Genomic DNA, 17467 nt, shown 5'->3' on the forward strand with positions numbered 1-17467 from the left:
CAGCGAGGAGCGGAGGGCACCAGCCACGGGCTCAGGGGTGGACGCAGACGCACTGTTATTGTATCAGGACTGCTTAACGTCAGAAAACCAACGTCCTCAGAACTGGACACAGAATTAAATGAACACCCGCTGCGAGTTCTGTAAAATGCTCATCAAAAACAGCCCCAGTAAAGCCAGATTTGAGCTCATAAAGCGGCGGGGAGTCGAGGGGCTCTTGTCACAGGTTTCAGATGTTGAATTAATCAGATGGCTTCATTATGAAAACAGTGTGAGGCCAGGAAGAACAACAAGAACACCTGCAATGTGTGACTGACTTGCAGTGGAGGATTTTTTAAGAGAAGGATCTGAGCACTTCTTTCACCATCGCCCATTCTGAACAAATGCAACAAAATAGACAAACACATTAACTAACGCGTTATATCAAGTTTTAAGTGTAAGTGATTACATAATCTTGTGAATCCAACACGCAGGGCTGTAAGTTAAGCAACCACTGCGGTTCCGACCATCAGCATCCTGCAACGAACAACGGACGTGGCTCATGTTTGACGACCAGCTAGACAAACGACAATGGCGGCTCTTCAAGAGGTGAACATAGATGCTGCTGTAGCATCAGTTAAATCAGAAACTGAGTTTAGTCAAATGGGAAAAAAGGCAAATCATGGAACCAAAAGCTTTTCTTGGTGGAAGGGTGTTTTTGATCTTCTACAGCGAGAGAGAGGCACTTTCCTGCAACCGACGGTGAGAAGTGGACGGTTCGTAGAATCACCTGCCGAATACTTGAGTCTTTCCACTTTCTGTCTTAATGCTACACTAAACTACTGGTCTGCTAGGCTGCACCAGACATGAGACTGGTATCGATCTTGTGTGTTTCGCAAAATGTCAAACAACAGCTGCAATTCCAACAATGGAAAAGAACTCAGAATGCAAACAAACTGTTCCTGAGCCCATGTGCTGATATCAATCATACAATCATGTGTTTCACAAAGCCTTTTTCAAAGATGTTCCTCTTATAAGCAGTCGTGATACCAGTTCATCACCCGTTGCACAATTTTCTCTGTCCAACTGCTGCCATCAAATTCATGACAAGCGTCTATTTACAAAAATCAATGAAGCTGACAAAGTAGGAGGATTAGCAAACGATCACATTCGGTTTTATTCATGCTTTGCACAGCTTCCCAATCTACCCAAGAATCAGGGCTGTCTTTACCATACAGACGTGGGAGTGACATGAATCTTGTGTATTTCCCATAGTGTCGAACTACTTGTAAAACAGGACACACTACACTACAAACACTATAAGCCTCACTGCTGAGAAGGGATCCGTTTCCAGAGGCCTCCAGTCTACGCAAAGGAAAAAATAGCATAAATACCGACATAAAAATACACCGCTTAAAAATAAAACGGGCTCCTCTGTGCATTGCACCTGCATAGCTGCTAGTTATTCTCCTTGGTGTCAGTGTAAATGTTTTGATGCAGCGTTAGCTTCTGTGGTTCTTTAAATAGCCTAACCTGCTGAGCATGTACGCGCTGCTTTAACCTGAGGCATTACAGTACAGTCTGGTGGGAAAGTGGTTAATTCTGCCAATTCTTTCCACTACACGGAACCCAATTTTTTACAGGTCACTCGACTTTCCCTGTCAAGTGCATTAAGTGCACCGGCAGGCTGACGGCTTCACACAGCAGCTCAGGCTTTCAGAGCAGGGTTTTCTGTTCCCGTTCTGTGTGACATTTCCTAACTGGTTGTTGCTTTTCACAGATTTTCTAGTTTCATGGCTGTGTTTGTTGCAGCGATTAGCAGTCATTACGCTGGCATACAGCCGGAAGAGGATTATCAGGCCAAGAAAACTGCCCAGAGACTTTAAATGGGTGTTCTTGCAGATTTTATCTTGGCATGCGGGGGAAATGGTTTTTCATAGCAGAGGACTTCATCAACAACGCTTCAACTCAATTATCAGCCCCTTTTCCGCCGGCCGTGGACACATTATGAACCTGGAAAGATGCCCTGTTGCGATCTCTCTGCAGGCGAGTCAAACACGACGCACTGATCCTCCCATTGTCAGCGTCATTCCGTCCATCCGAACATTTCCAAATGCTCCACGCTCACATTCTGTGTCAGCCAGAAAGGAAATTCCGAGATTCCCAAGGTGAGATACTGGACATACAAGACAATGAACAATTTAACAACAACAACAACAACAACATGGAAGAGCTGTCAAACAAAGAGCCAGTGAAATAAATGATATTCTTGATGGATGAACCATGCAGGCTGAGAGCAGGGTCCTGAGAGTGGTTCCCCGAGCGGTAGTGCCACGGCAAAAATAAACCTGGCCCTCTGTCAAACTCACTTTTAAAAACAGCCCCAAGGATGTCAAGGAATATCCTCCATGTGCCTGCTGTGGGCCCTAGACTTGACCTCCAAGGGAGCTATTCACGTCATCACTAACCGGTTCAGGTTTCTCCGAGTGCCTGCAGGATGGTGTGACAAAAACCTGTAACTGCTTACATGAGTGAGCTACGATGAAATCTGAGTAGGCGGATCTTTAACTCTCAAATACTGTATAAGAGGAATTCGGGAAACCTGTTGATAACGTGCCACCTGTGACATTTGTAAGACAATAAAAACATACTTGTAGACCAATCAAACAAAATCTCACATGCCCTGAGCATATACATTTGCAAAAATAACCTTCTGCTGGAGCATTTGGTTGAACAAAAAACAGAGATGCCCGCCCCCAAGCTAGTCCATGTTCAGTTTTTTTCATCAAGGTTGGTCTCCAAGCTGTAGTGATGAGAGAACGGACAATAATACACTGTAATTTGGGACTTCTATTAACCTCTGAAACCAATTAATTGCGATGATGTCGAGTGGTTTCTGGCACAGCTCACGGCCGCCTGGGTTTGACAATAATAATAATAGTCACATTTTCACAGTAGAGTAAGTTAGCTAATTGGGGATCCAGCAGCAAAATGTCTGCAACGGACGTTTGCTCACAGCCGCAGATAACACGCGGTGGATGAGAGGTCCGAAGCGACGTAAACGGGAGCCTTTCAATAGTGAATGTTTCACTGTGTTGCAAGAATTAACTAAAAGAGGCACTGCAGGTTCACCTTTGGAAGACAAACAGGCTGACAAACACAGTTTCCCAGGGGCCATTTCCTCTATTCCATATGCCAGAAGCCCCCTCCCACACAGTAAATCAGGAAGCCTGCATGTCACTGACGGTTTGTTTAGCTCGCACAAACATGGAACACCCTTAGAAACCGCACAGCCTCTGTCCACTGTCCTCTATCTTGCAGCCCACACTGCCAGCCGCTGCACTCAGACAAAAGCTCGCAGATGCTGCCTGTGAGGACATTAGGCCAGTGACAGGTCTCGTCCGGCACCATGTGGGCCGAAATGAAACTGGGAGGGAAGAAAAATGACCCTCCATAATGTATGAGCGGAAAAATTACCCTCAAAAGGTCTCACATCCCGGAAACTGAATCCAGAACCTGAGGGGAGTGCTTTATGTGCATCACTGTGCTTTTGTGTAATGTGATAAGATCAGTCTGGGGTGCACCGGCAGGAAAAAACATATAATGTATACCCGGGTCGCTGATTTGATCTGGACTGAAATACAACGAAGGTTCAGCCCGAATGAGCTTGAAGGACGGTAAAAGATGCTGAAAGACGACGAAATTGGCTCACGCATCCTTCAATAAATACATGTGAGCGCTCTGCAACGGGACAAGGGACATAGAGGTAAATCAATAAGAAGCAGGGTGCAGGAGCCAAGTGTGCCACGATGATTTATGAGGGGTGAAGTTTCACGAGCGTCGTCATTACTCTTGTGCCTGCGAATCGGCCAGCCTTTGCTCTCATCAGAGCCGGTTGCCAGCAGTGTTTTGTAGGATCGCGGATCAGCTAAAGACGCATGTAATCACTGCACTGCCATTTTAATATCACGACAACTGCTCCTAAATGAAAGGCAAGAGGGACAAAAAAAAAAAAAAAAATCACACCTTTTCTGCTTTCCTGCAGAAACACGATCCTAAAAACCCAACCCTAAATGAACAGCGGAGCTACTGTGCAGCAGTGTCAGCTACAGTGTGAATGAGATTCCACTGGCACAACCTTCCAAATGCCATCGCTTCAGGAACACGTCCATCAGACCATGGCGATGGGCTTTGGGAGCTATGCTGCCAAGACCTTTTGTCTCACCCACGTTTTTAATAGCCGTTTTCTGGGCACAGGCAGTGAACGCTCCGCAGGATGGCTTGGGGGCTGAAATCTGATGGGCTGCGTGACGTTTCCCCCACTTCACAATCAGCTCATGTATTTGGTGTAAGCCGCGGGCGTTGGGAGATGTCAGAGGGGGAAAAAAAAAAAAAAAAGGCCACACAGACTCATCAGACGGCGCTGCCAACTGGCAGCTTCGACCCGATCGCAGTCCAAAGAGTCCTGATGACGGACAGTGACGCGAAAACTCGACTTACTTTTGTGACAATTTCCAAATCATGATCATGTGTAGAAACTCAAGAAGATGAATTTAATGAGTCACATTTATTCACTCCCAACATTTTGTGTCAGTGAAGTGGCATGACATTCATACTGCACAGAGAATAAAGATGTAGACTTAAAAGACGTCATGTGATGATCAACAAGTTAGCAGAGCAGTGAAATCAAATTACTGCACGTATAATCTAGTTTTCAGACTTCTGATCTATTTCAATGTATGTAAAAAGGTCACGCCACCCATTCGCCAGTAGATTCAAGTTTCTGGAAAGCCACAGATATGTTGTTAACTATACACTTCTTTATGCTGCAACTTGTCGCTTCTTTCAGTTCAGTCATTGGTTTCGTCTTGTGCTCACAGTCTGGTTAGACTGAGCCATAAACACCACGTTGTTACGGTTAGGAAACCATTGTATTTTGGCTTGAATAACCTATTCTGGTGGCCAAAACACAGCTGCAGACATTACAAGGTCTCCATTAAAAAAAGTCACAAAAAAAAAAAAAAAAAAATCAGGTTTTGTTGCTACAAACACAGCCGTGGATGTCACAACTTCCTGTCCCAAATGTCTGCTTTTTGTCACCCCAAACACAGCTGGAGATGGTTCCAAGATCCACTCAAAAGCAGCCAGTGGCGTGCGCACATGTTGAAATACTGTGAAAAATATGAGTCAGATCAAAATGAATGACGGTGGTGTTGCTGTTCTGCTGAGTCGCCTGGCTACTGTCACTCAAATCGGATCCAACCACACCCACACAGTGGTGATGAAGCAGATGAGACGTTCTGAGGACTGAAACAAAGAAAACCTTGAACTTGATGGTTGTCCATGAGATTATAGAGAAACCAAGTCTGCAGAATATTTAACCTGTCAGGTCCAACAGTTGCCCTTTTCCTTAAAAATGACCCAAATCGGTCTTTATCTTCACCATGCATGTCTTTTTTCTTTTGTTGCAAGAACAGATACTGCAGGAGAAGAAAGGGGGAAAAAAACAACTTTTCAAAGGTTATTTCACATGCAAAACGATTCAAACCAGAGTCTAAAGGCAGCATGTACAAATAGGACAGGGGAAAAAACAAAACAAAACATAAATAAAACCTGTTGTCTTTTAAATTGACTCTGGATAGCTGTGTTTTCCTTTTCAACATAATGGGCTGAATCAAACTGTAATTACTTAACATCATCGGCTGTCTGGGAACAATTCATCACTGCAGAATCCAGGAGAGAGAAATCAACAGCCTGCTGCACATTTTTTTATCAGCAGGTGACAGAAGAAGTCCACAACTCCTCCACCTCCACCTCCTCCACCTCCTCCACCTCACCCCGACACCAGTGCGCCTGTCCTCAGCCTGGCATCCTGTGCCAACTGTGGCCACCGTTATCACATCCTCCTCCTACGCATCATCATAATCACAATCACCATCATCACCGTCACCGTCGTTCTTTTCGCCTTTCGCTGTCCAGCCCACAAACTTCCAGCTCGTCCAAATCTGCCGCTTATGTAACCATGCAGATGATTTTAGCGAGCAGCGACCACCGCGAACATCAGCGCCTCGACGCTGAGCGGAGCCGGATTATCGTTAACCTGCCAGTGATCGATCCCCTTCACACACTTTTAATGGCGATCATCTCGATCTACAGAGCGGATGTGTGGCCGGTTCGTACGGTAGAGCGATCCGTGCCACCGCAGCCCAGTGAGCCGTGCAAACGCGCGCCGATGCCTAACAATCGATCCTTGAAGTTCAGCCATCAACAAAGAGCCACTCTGCAAGAAAAACAAAAAACAAAAAACAAAAACACGCTGCGTAATTTTAAATTCCGATTTAACGGCTTTTACGCATTACGCATGATCACACAACAGTGAACTCTCGGCGTACAGCCTCACACATCATGATAGAACAAAAAAAAATCCAGTATAAAGCTGATAAAGGTGAGCGCCGTCATCTCATGAGAGCTGTGGATTATGGATTGGATGTAAATGTTCGAGCACGACGCGCACGGATGGCCTAATTGTGTCCACGACAGCTGCTCCACTATATCCTCCAATCACATCCATGTTTCTCACTTGGCAGAGGGACAATGCAGCTTAACTGGAGCACAGTTATGGATGCTCGTGCAATATATATTTATCTATATATCCATAATGGATTCGGGGCATGACAGCAGCATAACCCGCTAATGCACGTGTCTCGACTCTGTAATCCACGCACACACACAGTTGGAAAATGACCTCGATAAACACACACAAAAAACGCACCGGCAGCCCTGCGTTCATCTTTCTGCACGACATGACTGAACAGAAAACATGGAACACACACCACACGCACAGCACGCATTCACAGTCTGGTGTCGGCGCGTCCTACCGGAGAATAAAATCCAACAGCAGCGCGGAGGTTTCCACCGGAGCTCTCTCTCTCTCCCTCACACACACACAGACACACACACACACACACACGGTCAAGGCAATCCCCCAAAGTGTCTTCGGTCCTCGGCGTGGAGGGAGCGACCAGACGCGGCGGATCTCCGGCTCTGAATGAGCGCAGCCGGAGCGGCTGTCAGGTTGACGTTGGAAGGCAACCCACTACTTCCTGTTACATCATCGCACTGTAGCCCACAGCTGAGGAGCAGCGGCGAGTTATTCACAGTGCAGCATGGACTGAACTCCCACTCTGTGATGCACACTATGTACACTGAGAGTTGTTGCAGTGTGCTTCGTGCTGTCAGGAAAAGATTCCCCTGCAACACAGTCTGCACAGCCTCCATGCAGCTGGTAGGGATGAGGAGTGTGTTACTAACAGGGTACATTTTTTAATGGTCTTGTCATTTTTCCAGCTGCTGGCCAACATTAGTGTTGCTGTAATGGGTGATGAAGAAAAAGCAGGGCCGTAGCCAGAAAACCGAGGGCAGGTTTGAGCCCCCCCCCCCCAGAGAGAGTGCAGAGAGATTTATGCCAGTCCACCAGGAGGAGCAGCAGGCTCTGATGTTAACTTCTGTAGTGGACTTTAAAACCTGGAGAGGGAGCTCCATTGATTCCTTTGAAAGCTTCTCAGTGGAGCAAAATGAAGCCAAAATGTCTCGACTTCCTGGCGATAAAAAAATACACGGATCGTCCATGTTCGAGCGGCCTCACAGAGCGTGTGCGTGAGCGCCCGGCTAACTTGAATGGGGATAAATGTGGCTCTTCTGGATTTCACAAATGTTACTGTTACCGAATGGCTCCAATTATGACAGTCATCCAAGTCATTTCGCTCCAAAAAACTGTATCCACCATTTAACAGACCCGTCTTTCACAATGGTAGCTTATGGGAAAAAGTCTCTCTTGGCCGCAGTGCATCACATGACATTGATTACACTGTTTGGCCAGTGCGACAACTGGCTTCAAAGCCCGGCGCTGTTCCTGGCGGCCTGGGACAAACCGTGTAATTGCAACGGCACATGATGCACCATCACGATCTGAGCTATTCAGTCCAGTAACAATTTGGAAAGTCTTAGCTGGGTGCTAGTTAGCTTGGCTCGGTCGGCGGAAGTCTCTCTGGAACAACAATCGCATTCAGCCGGAGTCGTATTTCTCTCCAGCCGATGACCGCGTCCACATACACCCTCCTGTTCACCGCCATCGTCTCCTGAGGGAAGTATGTGGCTGCTAAACGCTCCACCACGTCCAGATGTTAACTCTGTCCGTCTGCTGCACGCTGGCCAGATCGTCTTCACCGAGAAAAATAAAGCTGTTGTCCAGGAAAAAAAAAATAAAACTAAACGATGAGCTGAGAGACGCTTAAAATGTCGACTCGGTGGAGACGAGGGGAGCTGCAGAGTCATAACTCTCTGCAGGTCTGTGACACCTTTGCACGTCGCACATATTTCATATTTGATGTTAACAGGAAAATACTGACTGTTGCATCTTTCCCATTGTATTGTTTTCCATTTATTTACCACTGTAGGGACCTGAATGCTACTGAAGAGATTTATCCATACTGCCAGAAGTGGAACAGATGAGTAACCTACTTTTTAAAAAAATGTATCAGATGGAGGTAATTCATATTTCAGAACATCGAGTCTTAGAAGAAAACTGGAACCACAGGGTATGTCCTCAGTGTAGCTGCACAGATAAGTTTCAGGGATGCTGGACACAGTTTGGTTTCATTTATTGACATTTTAACAAATGAATTATTTATATATATTGTTTATCTATAATACATTTCCATCAATTGTTGTTGTCAAGCTGCTCGTCTGTCTCGCTGGGGTGGAGGAGGGAATCAGTCCAGTGTGTTTGATGCATAAGTTATGAAAACGCTTTGAATAATTAATACAGCATATAGAAACTATGGGATCTCTAATCATATCATTCCAATGTGTTTTACTGTCAATTGTCTTTTTTTTTCTCCTTTATTTTTTGGGCTTTTTACTGTGAAAAACCTTCAACTTGGCACCTGTAGTAATAATAATAAGACCGGTGGGAAATAAAAACCAGAGAAAAGAGACGGATGTCGTTAAACTTTATTATATAAACTCTTACAGTCCAGCACATTACAGCCATGGTTATAAAAACGAGACAGTAAAGCTGATACTGAGCAGCCGAGCAGGACCGAGCTCTTTCTTTACACAACACCGCCTCCTGCTGGTCGTCCTGGCTAACAACACCCGCACGGCTGCAACTGTGATTTACAAAAAAATGGGCATAACATTGATTCAAATAAAACAAGTGTTCATGTTTAACCTGATTAAAAAAAAGAAATCAGTCGTTATCTCGTTCACATTGATTTTACAGCTGTGAGGTCGTCTTGATTAATGTGTTTACTGAAGAAGATTCTCTACGCCGTCGCCGGTGAGCCGAGATTAAAGATCGTCCTCCGGTTTAATCTGCTAATGCCATCGTTCGCATTGACTAACAGCAGTGGAGCGACACCAGAACCACTGTAGAGAAGCATCAGTTACTGTACACACACACGAACACAGTAAATATGCAGCTGAAGCGTTATAAAAAATGACAGTGACGTGTTCATACGCAGTGTGATGATCTGCCGTACGAGACATCAGCAAAACAAATGTGTTTTTTGTCAGTGAGATACACTGAAATAATGTGATTATAATTGCTTTCAGTCACAGAGCTACATCAGGCACACTTAACATGATTATTTTACAATTATAAGTGCTCTAGGAGCTAAAAACAGTAGATATGAGTTGAGCATTGAAAAAAAATATGGACATAAATACATTCAGCTCCACGGGTCTGATGCAGGAGCGAGTATTCAGACCGAGCGATTGATGATGTTGTCGATGTTTTTCTTCCTTATTCGGATCATCCTCTTCCCGTGAGCTGCAACACAACGGAGTGACACAACATCGTCATTTTAGAAAGCTACAATTAAAACAATTAAAAATTACAATGATCGCAGCCGTACAGACTGAACATGTGCGTCACCAGCTCGGTCACAGAAAAATAAAATGTTGGCAGTTTACGTTTCTGCAAAACACGGATATGTTCAAACGTGTTCTTCGCGTACGTACCGTGCTGACATTTGTACGATACATGTCGTTAGGAGGTGTTAGTGCTGGTGGTGGTGCTACAGCCAGACGACACGGCTGCCAAGCCAAAGGTCAAAGGTCAAGACAGCATTTCAACATTTTATAAGTTCAAACTGTACAAACCAGCTGCCTGGTCATTAATCCAACACGTCCAGGAGGAAGTGGTTAGGTGGGTCACTCACAGACCAGGTTGTGCATCCTGTTTGAGACCACGAGTAATCGAACATATGTAAATCTGGTCATACGTCACTTGTAAAACTTCTGCTCTGTCCAAAATATGATCTTGTTGTAACTCTTACCAAGCATTTTTTTTTACCAAGACCTCAGAAAACCAGTCCAAAAATCACATACCGTACAATATCTCATTGTTTGAACTGTAAACAGCTTGTTTTATTTTGAAAGTATAACTGAACCTTGTAGTTTGCTGCCAACTTTGATCCATGGAGCCTTTTATTTTGAAAGTCTACACGGATGTTGCATAAACGTTATTGGTACCTTGACCGTGGGGACTTTGGTAGGTGAGGGATTATAATTTGGAGCTTTAGGACTCCTGACTGAGCTGCCTGGGGCTGAGAACATATCGGTATAAACATAATAATTTTTAATCCTAACTGAGCGGCTCTTGTGCATAAACCTGGTCAGTCTGGTTCAGTATCACAACCTAAAATTTGAACTTAAAGCAACGCAAAGTTTCAACAAATCCGTGGTTTGCAGAAACACAACTGAGCTGGCAACTAAACAGTTCTATCAGTGAATACTGATTTTATTTATTCAATCACGACAGCGGACACACACATTCTAAGAAATGACAATCACAACCGCACCCTTTCTCCGTCTGATGCACTTCATGATGCAGTCCTTCCGGTGTGTGAAGTTGTTGCCGTTGCCCCCGCAGCCGCTGTACTCGAACGCCTGGCACCTCTTGGTCTTGGGGTTGAAAGCGAACCTTCTCTCTGCACCGCCACACGTTCCCCGTTCCACAGGATGGAAGCACAGATTGGTAGGACTCAACTCTGTAAAACACAGTTAGTTTCGGTATCAATCAGCATTAAAACAATTGGTGATGTGTAGGATCTTTTTAACCCATCCTTTACATGATGTTCCCATTTCAGAGGATGACACAGCAAGAAGAGATTCATACAGCCTGTTCGTTTCCTTCAACATGTTTCTCAGCTTTTACACTCCACGTGTGTTCATATCCTCACACGGTTATTCTTCAAGTCTGACTTCGGAATAGATTGCGTCCAGTGCCTGCAGGCTATCGCACTTAAATTGACAGATTTGGAGAAGAGAGAGTGGTTAGCGCGGCCTCCCGCAGGGCCCTGCCAGCTCTCCGCTTTGATTTATTCCACCGCTTCTCTTCATGGAGAAAGAACGCAGCCGTTTGGTCGAGTTGGGGGGAAAGCTCGTTAGCGATCACGACTGATCTTTCCCACATTGATTTCAAACAGCGTGACTCCAATATTCACCTCATTATTACCTCATTTGTTGGGGGTCAAATGGGACAAAGAGACGGATTAAATGTGACGAAGTTGATTTTTATTGTCAATGGTGATAAATTATAACTTTACAGATGTGATTAATCACTTTAAATGACTTTTTCTCTTTAGTTTAAGACTCATTATATAAACATAAAAAAAAAAAAACACCATCACCATTTCACTGTTAACAAACAATTACATGATTTATGAACCATTTATTAAGCAACTGCTTATTAAGTTGCAGCTGTGGTTTATAATATTTATTGAATAACATATAGCTCATCTATAATGATTTGGATGGATGTTGTAAAGTGTCGTCCCATCTTTATGAACACCAACAACTGCTTGATAAATGGAAAGAGTATTTTATTAACAGTGAAATAACTATTAATCAACTTTAATGATCATGTATCAACATGAACATTTATCAGTGATGGTTATTAAAGGTTTTACTGGTTATCTTATAGACCATGATGCATTGCTGTAGATTAAACTATTTAAGAGCTCAATCTTAAACATCTACAGCTGTACAATGACACATGTGTATCAATAAAAACATCAGATATCATTGTAAAACACTGATGGAGAACATTTTGCTGCACTTCAAGTACATTTTGAAGATAATATCTATATTTTTGCATTTTTTTAAGTAAGGTTTTGAATGCAGGTCTGACTTGTAGTTGAGTATTTCCACAGTATGGTACTCTTACTGATGTATCCACCATTAACTCATTGCTGTTTTATTGTGTTGGCATGTTTGGATTTCTGCTCCTCTATTCAGACACGTCGCAGCACCGCCCACTGAGTCTCTGAGTGCACATCGTCACATAACCACAAGATGTCACTCTTTGGTTTCTGTACTGCAACATAAGCTCAGTAAAATGATTCACGCCAATCTTTAAAAAAAAAAATAAAAAATGCTTTTGTGACTTCCCAAATGCTCCCATCATCACTGAGAGCCGTTTATCCCCTCGTATTTATATCTCCCATGAATCATGACTATACGTCCTCCTGAAAATCTGTCCAGTTTAACATCTGAATAATGGATTGTTGCTCTAAGGAGTTCCACTTTGATGCCACTGAGAGATATTCACGCCTTATGCTGTAGATCTGATCGCAGAAATACTTTTTTTTTTTTAAAGAAGCAGATTTATGCGAAGGCGGTGCCAGTGAGGCTCACTCATCCTGAATCTCTCCCTCTCTGTGTTTTCTGACAAGAGTGAAATTGAATTCTTGAAATTATAACTCCTTGAATGAGTTTTGGGAAGCAGGCCAGGGTTTCCCCCCGTGCTCTCCAGCTGCAGCACAAAAGATCCCCGGTACACGACGACCGTGATGAATGCCCCCCTCGCTCCTAATACACATAAAATTAGTAATTGGGAATACATGACAAATGGGCTGTGAGAAGGAGCCACTGATGCACTCGGTTTCTGCACTTTGCCTTCCACAACAGAAGCAATTCTGCAGGCTGTCCAGCGTCGATGCATCACTGCACCTCGGACGTTGTAGTTCATTTTATTACGGTTACATTATTGGCAGCTTACACAGATTTAATAAATGAACTGGATTTGCTTACTTTGAGGTTTTTAAGAGGAATTCATAATTCAGCCGTGCACTGGTCTCCACTCTGAGGACAGGCTGATTGATTTAATTACAACAGTTAATCTATCCCAAACGTCTGGGCCTCTGTGATGTCTGCGATGAATCAACTTCCTCTGGCTTTGTGCCTCACTGTCTGCATTTGTGTGAGCTGTTTTCTCATCTTGAAAGAGAAAACGATATCACTCGCAGTTTATTTTCCTCGCTGATGAAGATTTCTGAACCAGGCAGTCTCTGAAAAAGTTCCTTTTTGTAGTTTGTACAGAGAGATCGTAAAGTTCTGTTTTGTCTTGCATCATCACAGGAATGTTTGTACTGTCTGTACTGTGATTTATTGGCCAAAGGAGCTAATGTTCCAACTGTACAGATGTTAGCTGTTAGCTAGCAAGTACTATACTTATTGACTGTGTGTGTGGTCAGTGTGACTAATATGTTCCAATCAACTCAAAATGGCTTGACTTCTGCCCTCCTTTCATTGCACCCAAACACCCAACTAATAACCAAAGATGACGGAGCATTTTCAGTGGTTGGCCCTAAGCTGTGTAACAGTTTGCCACAAACAATTCAGTCACCCCCCTTTTCATACTTAAAAACCCATCTTCCTTCCTTATAGCCGACACAGTTGTCATCATGAAGATGCCTCAGCGCTCTTTGGTTTTATAGGTAGATAATACATGACAGCTGGGTCGTTATCCTCCAAAAACAGCAGCGCTGACCCAGAATGCACCGTGATTTCCCATTCCCCACTGATCTCAGAACACACTGAGCCCTCCTGTTGTTTATGTTATCTTTCCTCCAATCTCTCCCTGTTTTCCACTTCTCTCTGTACAAGTGTCACTACATTCAGAAAGCCTCGGGATATGCAAAAAACATGTCAACTCGTGTAGTTTCAAGTGTCTATACCTGGGAAATATGTGTTTATTCTTGTCCACTTGTGTTTTTCACTTTTCTTTACTTTAAATGCAATTGTGCCACATCGCTGTCTGTGCACAGCGTAAGTCATTCTGTCTTACCTTTCGGTTGATCAGAGTCATTGGTTTGCACCTGAGGTTGACTCAGGCTTACAGTCTGTTCTCCTGAGAAACAAACACATAGACCAAGAGATCAGTCATCTTAAAGAGCAGCTCAACATCTTTGGTTTTTAACTTTTAATTTTACTCTGGGAAAGTTAAACACATAACTTTGTTGTAAGAACAGAACTGGAACATGGAGGTGATTAGCTTAGCTTAGCATAAAGACTGAAAGCAGAGGGAAAGAGCTAGCCTGGATATTTCTGACAAATCTGACTTCCAGCACCTGTGAGCTTTATGAATCAACATGATGTTTTACATTTATCTGAGTCAGACACAAACAGTAATGCAACCGTAGTATTTCCTGACAGACTCGAGTTGATCCATTCCAGTAGTTTTGTGCACTTTCTCCACTGAGTTTGTCTTGAGTTTTAGACAATGTTTTATCTTCCTCTTCCTATCTTTGTCTGTTTTCCCATCATTTTTTCTGTGTGCGACTGTGTTTCACTTGTTCATTCACCCCTGTGTACTATTCAAGTCTGTGTTTTCCCCTTACTCTTCTTCGGCGTCTCCTGCCTTCATGTGTCTGTTCCCTGTGTTCCCTGATTTGTTCCCTGTGGTTTTATGGTGTTATCAAATGTGTCTTTGGCACTTTGAGCACCACGAGCAGAGAGCCACCTTGTTCCATTATTCCATCATACAGCTGTTACCTCAGAAACGTAGAAACTCGCGCCAAACAATGTTAGTAAAACAAGTAATATTTCCCAAAATGTTGAACCATTCCACACAAACTTTCTGTACACTGAGTGATTATAAGATAACAATGATAACAGAACATTAACACATTAATCAGTCTTGAGGTACAGGTACAGTATGATTGCATTCAGTCTTACCGGCGTCGATGGTGGGCTGCACAGCGGACTGCGTGTGGACTTCTGGCGCCCTCGTTGGTTTTGCTATTTTGACAAAAGGATAAACAGAAACGTGAGATCAGAGCGTCTCCAGCTGTCCGGCGCACACTTTGACATCGGCCTATATTTAGAAGGGATCTCATTAAATCCCAGTCATCAATCTTAATTATTTTCAGATTAATTTCATTAGTGTTGGACTGTAAAGGGCGTTGGTCTGCAAACAGATATAATCCAGTAATAAAAGCAGACAGAGTCATCTATCTGAAACTGTTATCCATTAATAAAAGCTTTTCCAATTGATTTTTCAGCACAACACAGGCTGTTGGCAGAATTGGTCACAGTCGAGGCACTCGCTCGTTATTTTCCTTGACAATTTCAATATCTAAATGACTTGTAAGTCCTGCCTAACTCTAGTGTAATTGAGTGTGCTTTGGTCACTTAAAAACGATTTAAATGCTAAATCAAGGCGGAGTGTGATTTCATGGTCAACCAGAATTCATCAGAAAGTTGAATTTTCGGAGCCAGAACTATTTTGATTTTGTCGCCGGGGCTGAAATGAGTTTTCATTTGTTGTGCAGCAGCTGTGATCTGCTGCACCTCGACTGTCTGTGAACCCAGAGTTATATAAATTATACTTTTGCTTTGAGGTCAAAGCCAAGAAAAGTAATTATTTCTGTCCAGCTGAATTATAAAGCTCACAATGAAATGAAAACACAACAGTTACAAATCTTGTGAGGCTGAATTGTAGATGTGTTGACCCTTTTGTGGTCTGAGCGGCATTTTTTTACGTCAGTTTCCCATCAAATGACGGCATCTTTGGAGGATCCACACCTGCAGAACCCAATACACCCACCCAGACTTCATTTGTAGCTTTGAATAGAACCAAGCTGTCTGAGCTGCTTGGCCGTCACTCTTTACTGAAAAAAAGGACAGACGTTTAACCGGGGCCCACCTGGGTTCAGACACTTGGCCTGGCACTCCGCCATGCTCCTGAAATTGTTGGCATTGCCGAAGCAGCCGCCGTAAAAGAACTGCCTGCACTGCTGGCTCCTGCTGTCGAAGAGGTAGCGCGTCACCAGCCCACGACAGGGACCCGGAGCTTCGTCTAGATGACACGGGTTCTTGTCTTCTGGGAAAGTGAGAGGCAGAACAAAGAAACAACAGAGACAAAGAAAACTCTTCATTATTTGAATTTCTCCCTCCAGATGAGATTTGTTATATATTCAACAAAATATTACATTTATTCCTGACTTTTGCAACCGAGGCTGCGAACATAAAGACGGGACTTTCTTTAACGGTTTATTTCATCTTCACTCTCTTCGCATCGATCCACGTTACTTTTCATTTTCATTCTGAACATAACACTCCAGTAATTTTCTAAAAATCAATTTCCTGTAAGAGAGTGAAGTGAAAACAAGAGAGGAAAAAAACAAAACAAACAAAAAAACAGGAGATACTTCACTGCCTCAATTGACTTTTTAGTTTTGCTTTGACAGCATTTAAAAAATGCTGTAGGAATGAGTTCTAAAACCTGGAGAAGAGTTTACATTTCTGCACTTTCAGTTTCTCTGTCTTTAAGTCAGAAGTTCAAGGTGATTTAAATGTCATTACACAACGCAGAGCTGCATAACGTACACAGAGTTTGTAATTCTGCAATGCCACAGACACAGAATATAAGTAATTCTCAACATATGCATCAGCACACAAACACCCGGGAAATAAATCTGAAAATGTTTTAAATTTGAGTGAATGTTAACAGCAGCAACAACATGGTGGTCTGCATCGTCTATATATATATATATATATATATATATATATATATATATATATATATATATATATATATATATATATATATATATATATATATATATATATATATATATATATATATATATATATAATATAATATAATATAATATAGTTTGCCCAGAATAGTGTCTGTAGTTGACAACAACTACTTCATGTTTTGTTCCACCATTTATTATATGTAAGTCAATTCCCGTCTTCTGAATTTTGAAGCTTTCATATGTCTTAAAAGAGGCGGTTGTTGACTCCTCAGGTTGTTGGGGGTATTATACAACATCACACCAAACACACAAACTCAACTAATAAATCCGTCCTCATAGAAAGATGTTAGCTTGCAAACTTTCCAAACTTGTAGTAGGAGGCCTAGCAGAGGTCATTCTACAGTGGTGTAGTTAATTTATGGACTAACTAGCTTTTTTTTCTTCTGGCAATCGCATTTACTTGTTTCCAAAACATAAAATTGGTCTTCGAGAGCTCCTTGCTGAACAAAACATGTAAAAATCATGAGCTTTTGTCGGCCACAGGGGTTATTTTCTGCATTATTCCAAAATTAAATTGGCTTTTTTTGTCAAGGGAACCCGGTTGATGCTAACTTTTGGGCAAAACTGCGTCATCCGCACAGCACTATTGTACTGATAAA

The 17467-nt window shown here is 42.9% G+C and overlaps 2 protein-coding genes across 3 annotated transcripts in view; both read right to left on the reverse strand.

Annotated features, from left to right (window-relative positions):
* calcrla (calcitonin receptor-like a) overlaps positions 1–7313 on the reverse strand; it is a 28048-nt gene extending 20735 nt beyond the window's left edge. Inside the window, exon 1 of the mRNA XM_037110409.1 lies at positions 6855–7313. The gene's annotated coding sequence lies outside the window, so the exon portion shown is untranslated. The remainder of the gene's footprint in view (positions 1–6854) is intronic.
* Positions 7314–8973: 1660 nt separating this feature from the next.
* The window catches only part of tfpia (tissue factor pathway inhibitor a), a 40996-nt gene continuing 32502 nt past the window's right edge, over positions 8974–17467 (reverse strand). Inside the window, exons 3-7 of one of the 2 annotated variants that reach the window (XM_037110592.1) lie at positions 15971–16144; positions 15001–15063; positions 14111–14173; positions 10842–11030; positions 8974–9808 (exon numbers count right to left, since the gene is read on the reverse strand). In XM_037110592.1, the coding sequence (XP_036966487.1) occupies positions 9741–9808; positions 10842–11030; positions 14111–14173; positions 15001–15063; positions 15971–16144 (557 nt within the window). In that variant the 3' untranslated portion in view covers positions 8974–9740. Of the gene's footprint in view, positions 9809–10841; positions 11031–14110; positions 14174–15000; positions 15064–15970; positions 16148–17467 lie in introns of both variants that reach the window. The other variant, XM_037110591.1, reaches the window with a different exon arrangement.

Source organism: Acanthopagrus latus, chromosome 9, assembly GCF_904848185.1.
Source record: "Acanthopagrus latus isolate v.2019 chromosome 9, fAcaLat1.1, whole genome shotgun sequence".
In the NCBI taxonomy this organism is placed as follows: Eukaryota; Metazoa; Chordata; class Actinopteri; order Spariformes; family Sparidae; genus Acanthopagrus; species Acanthopagrus latus.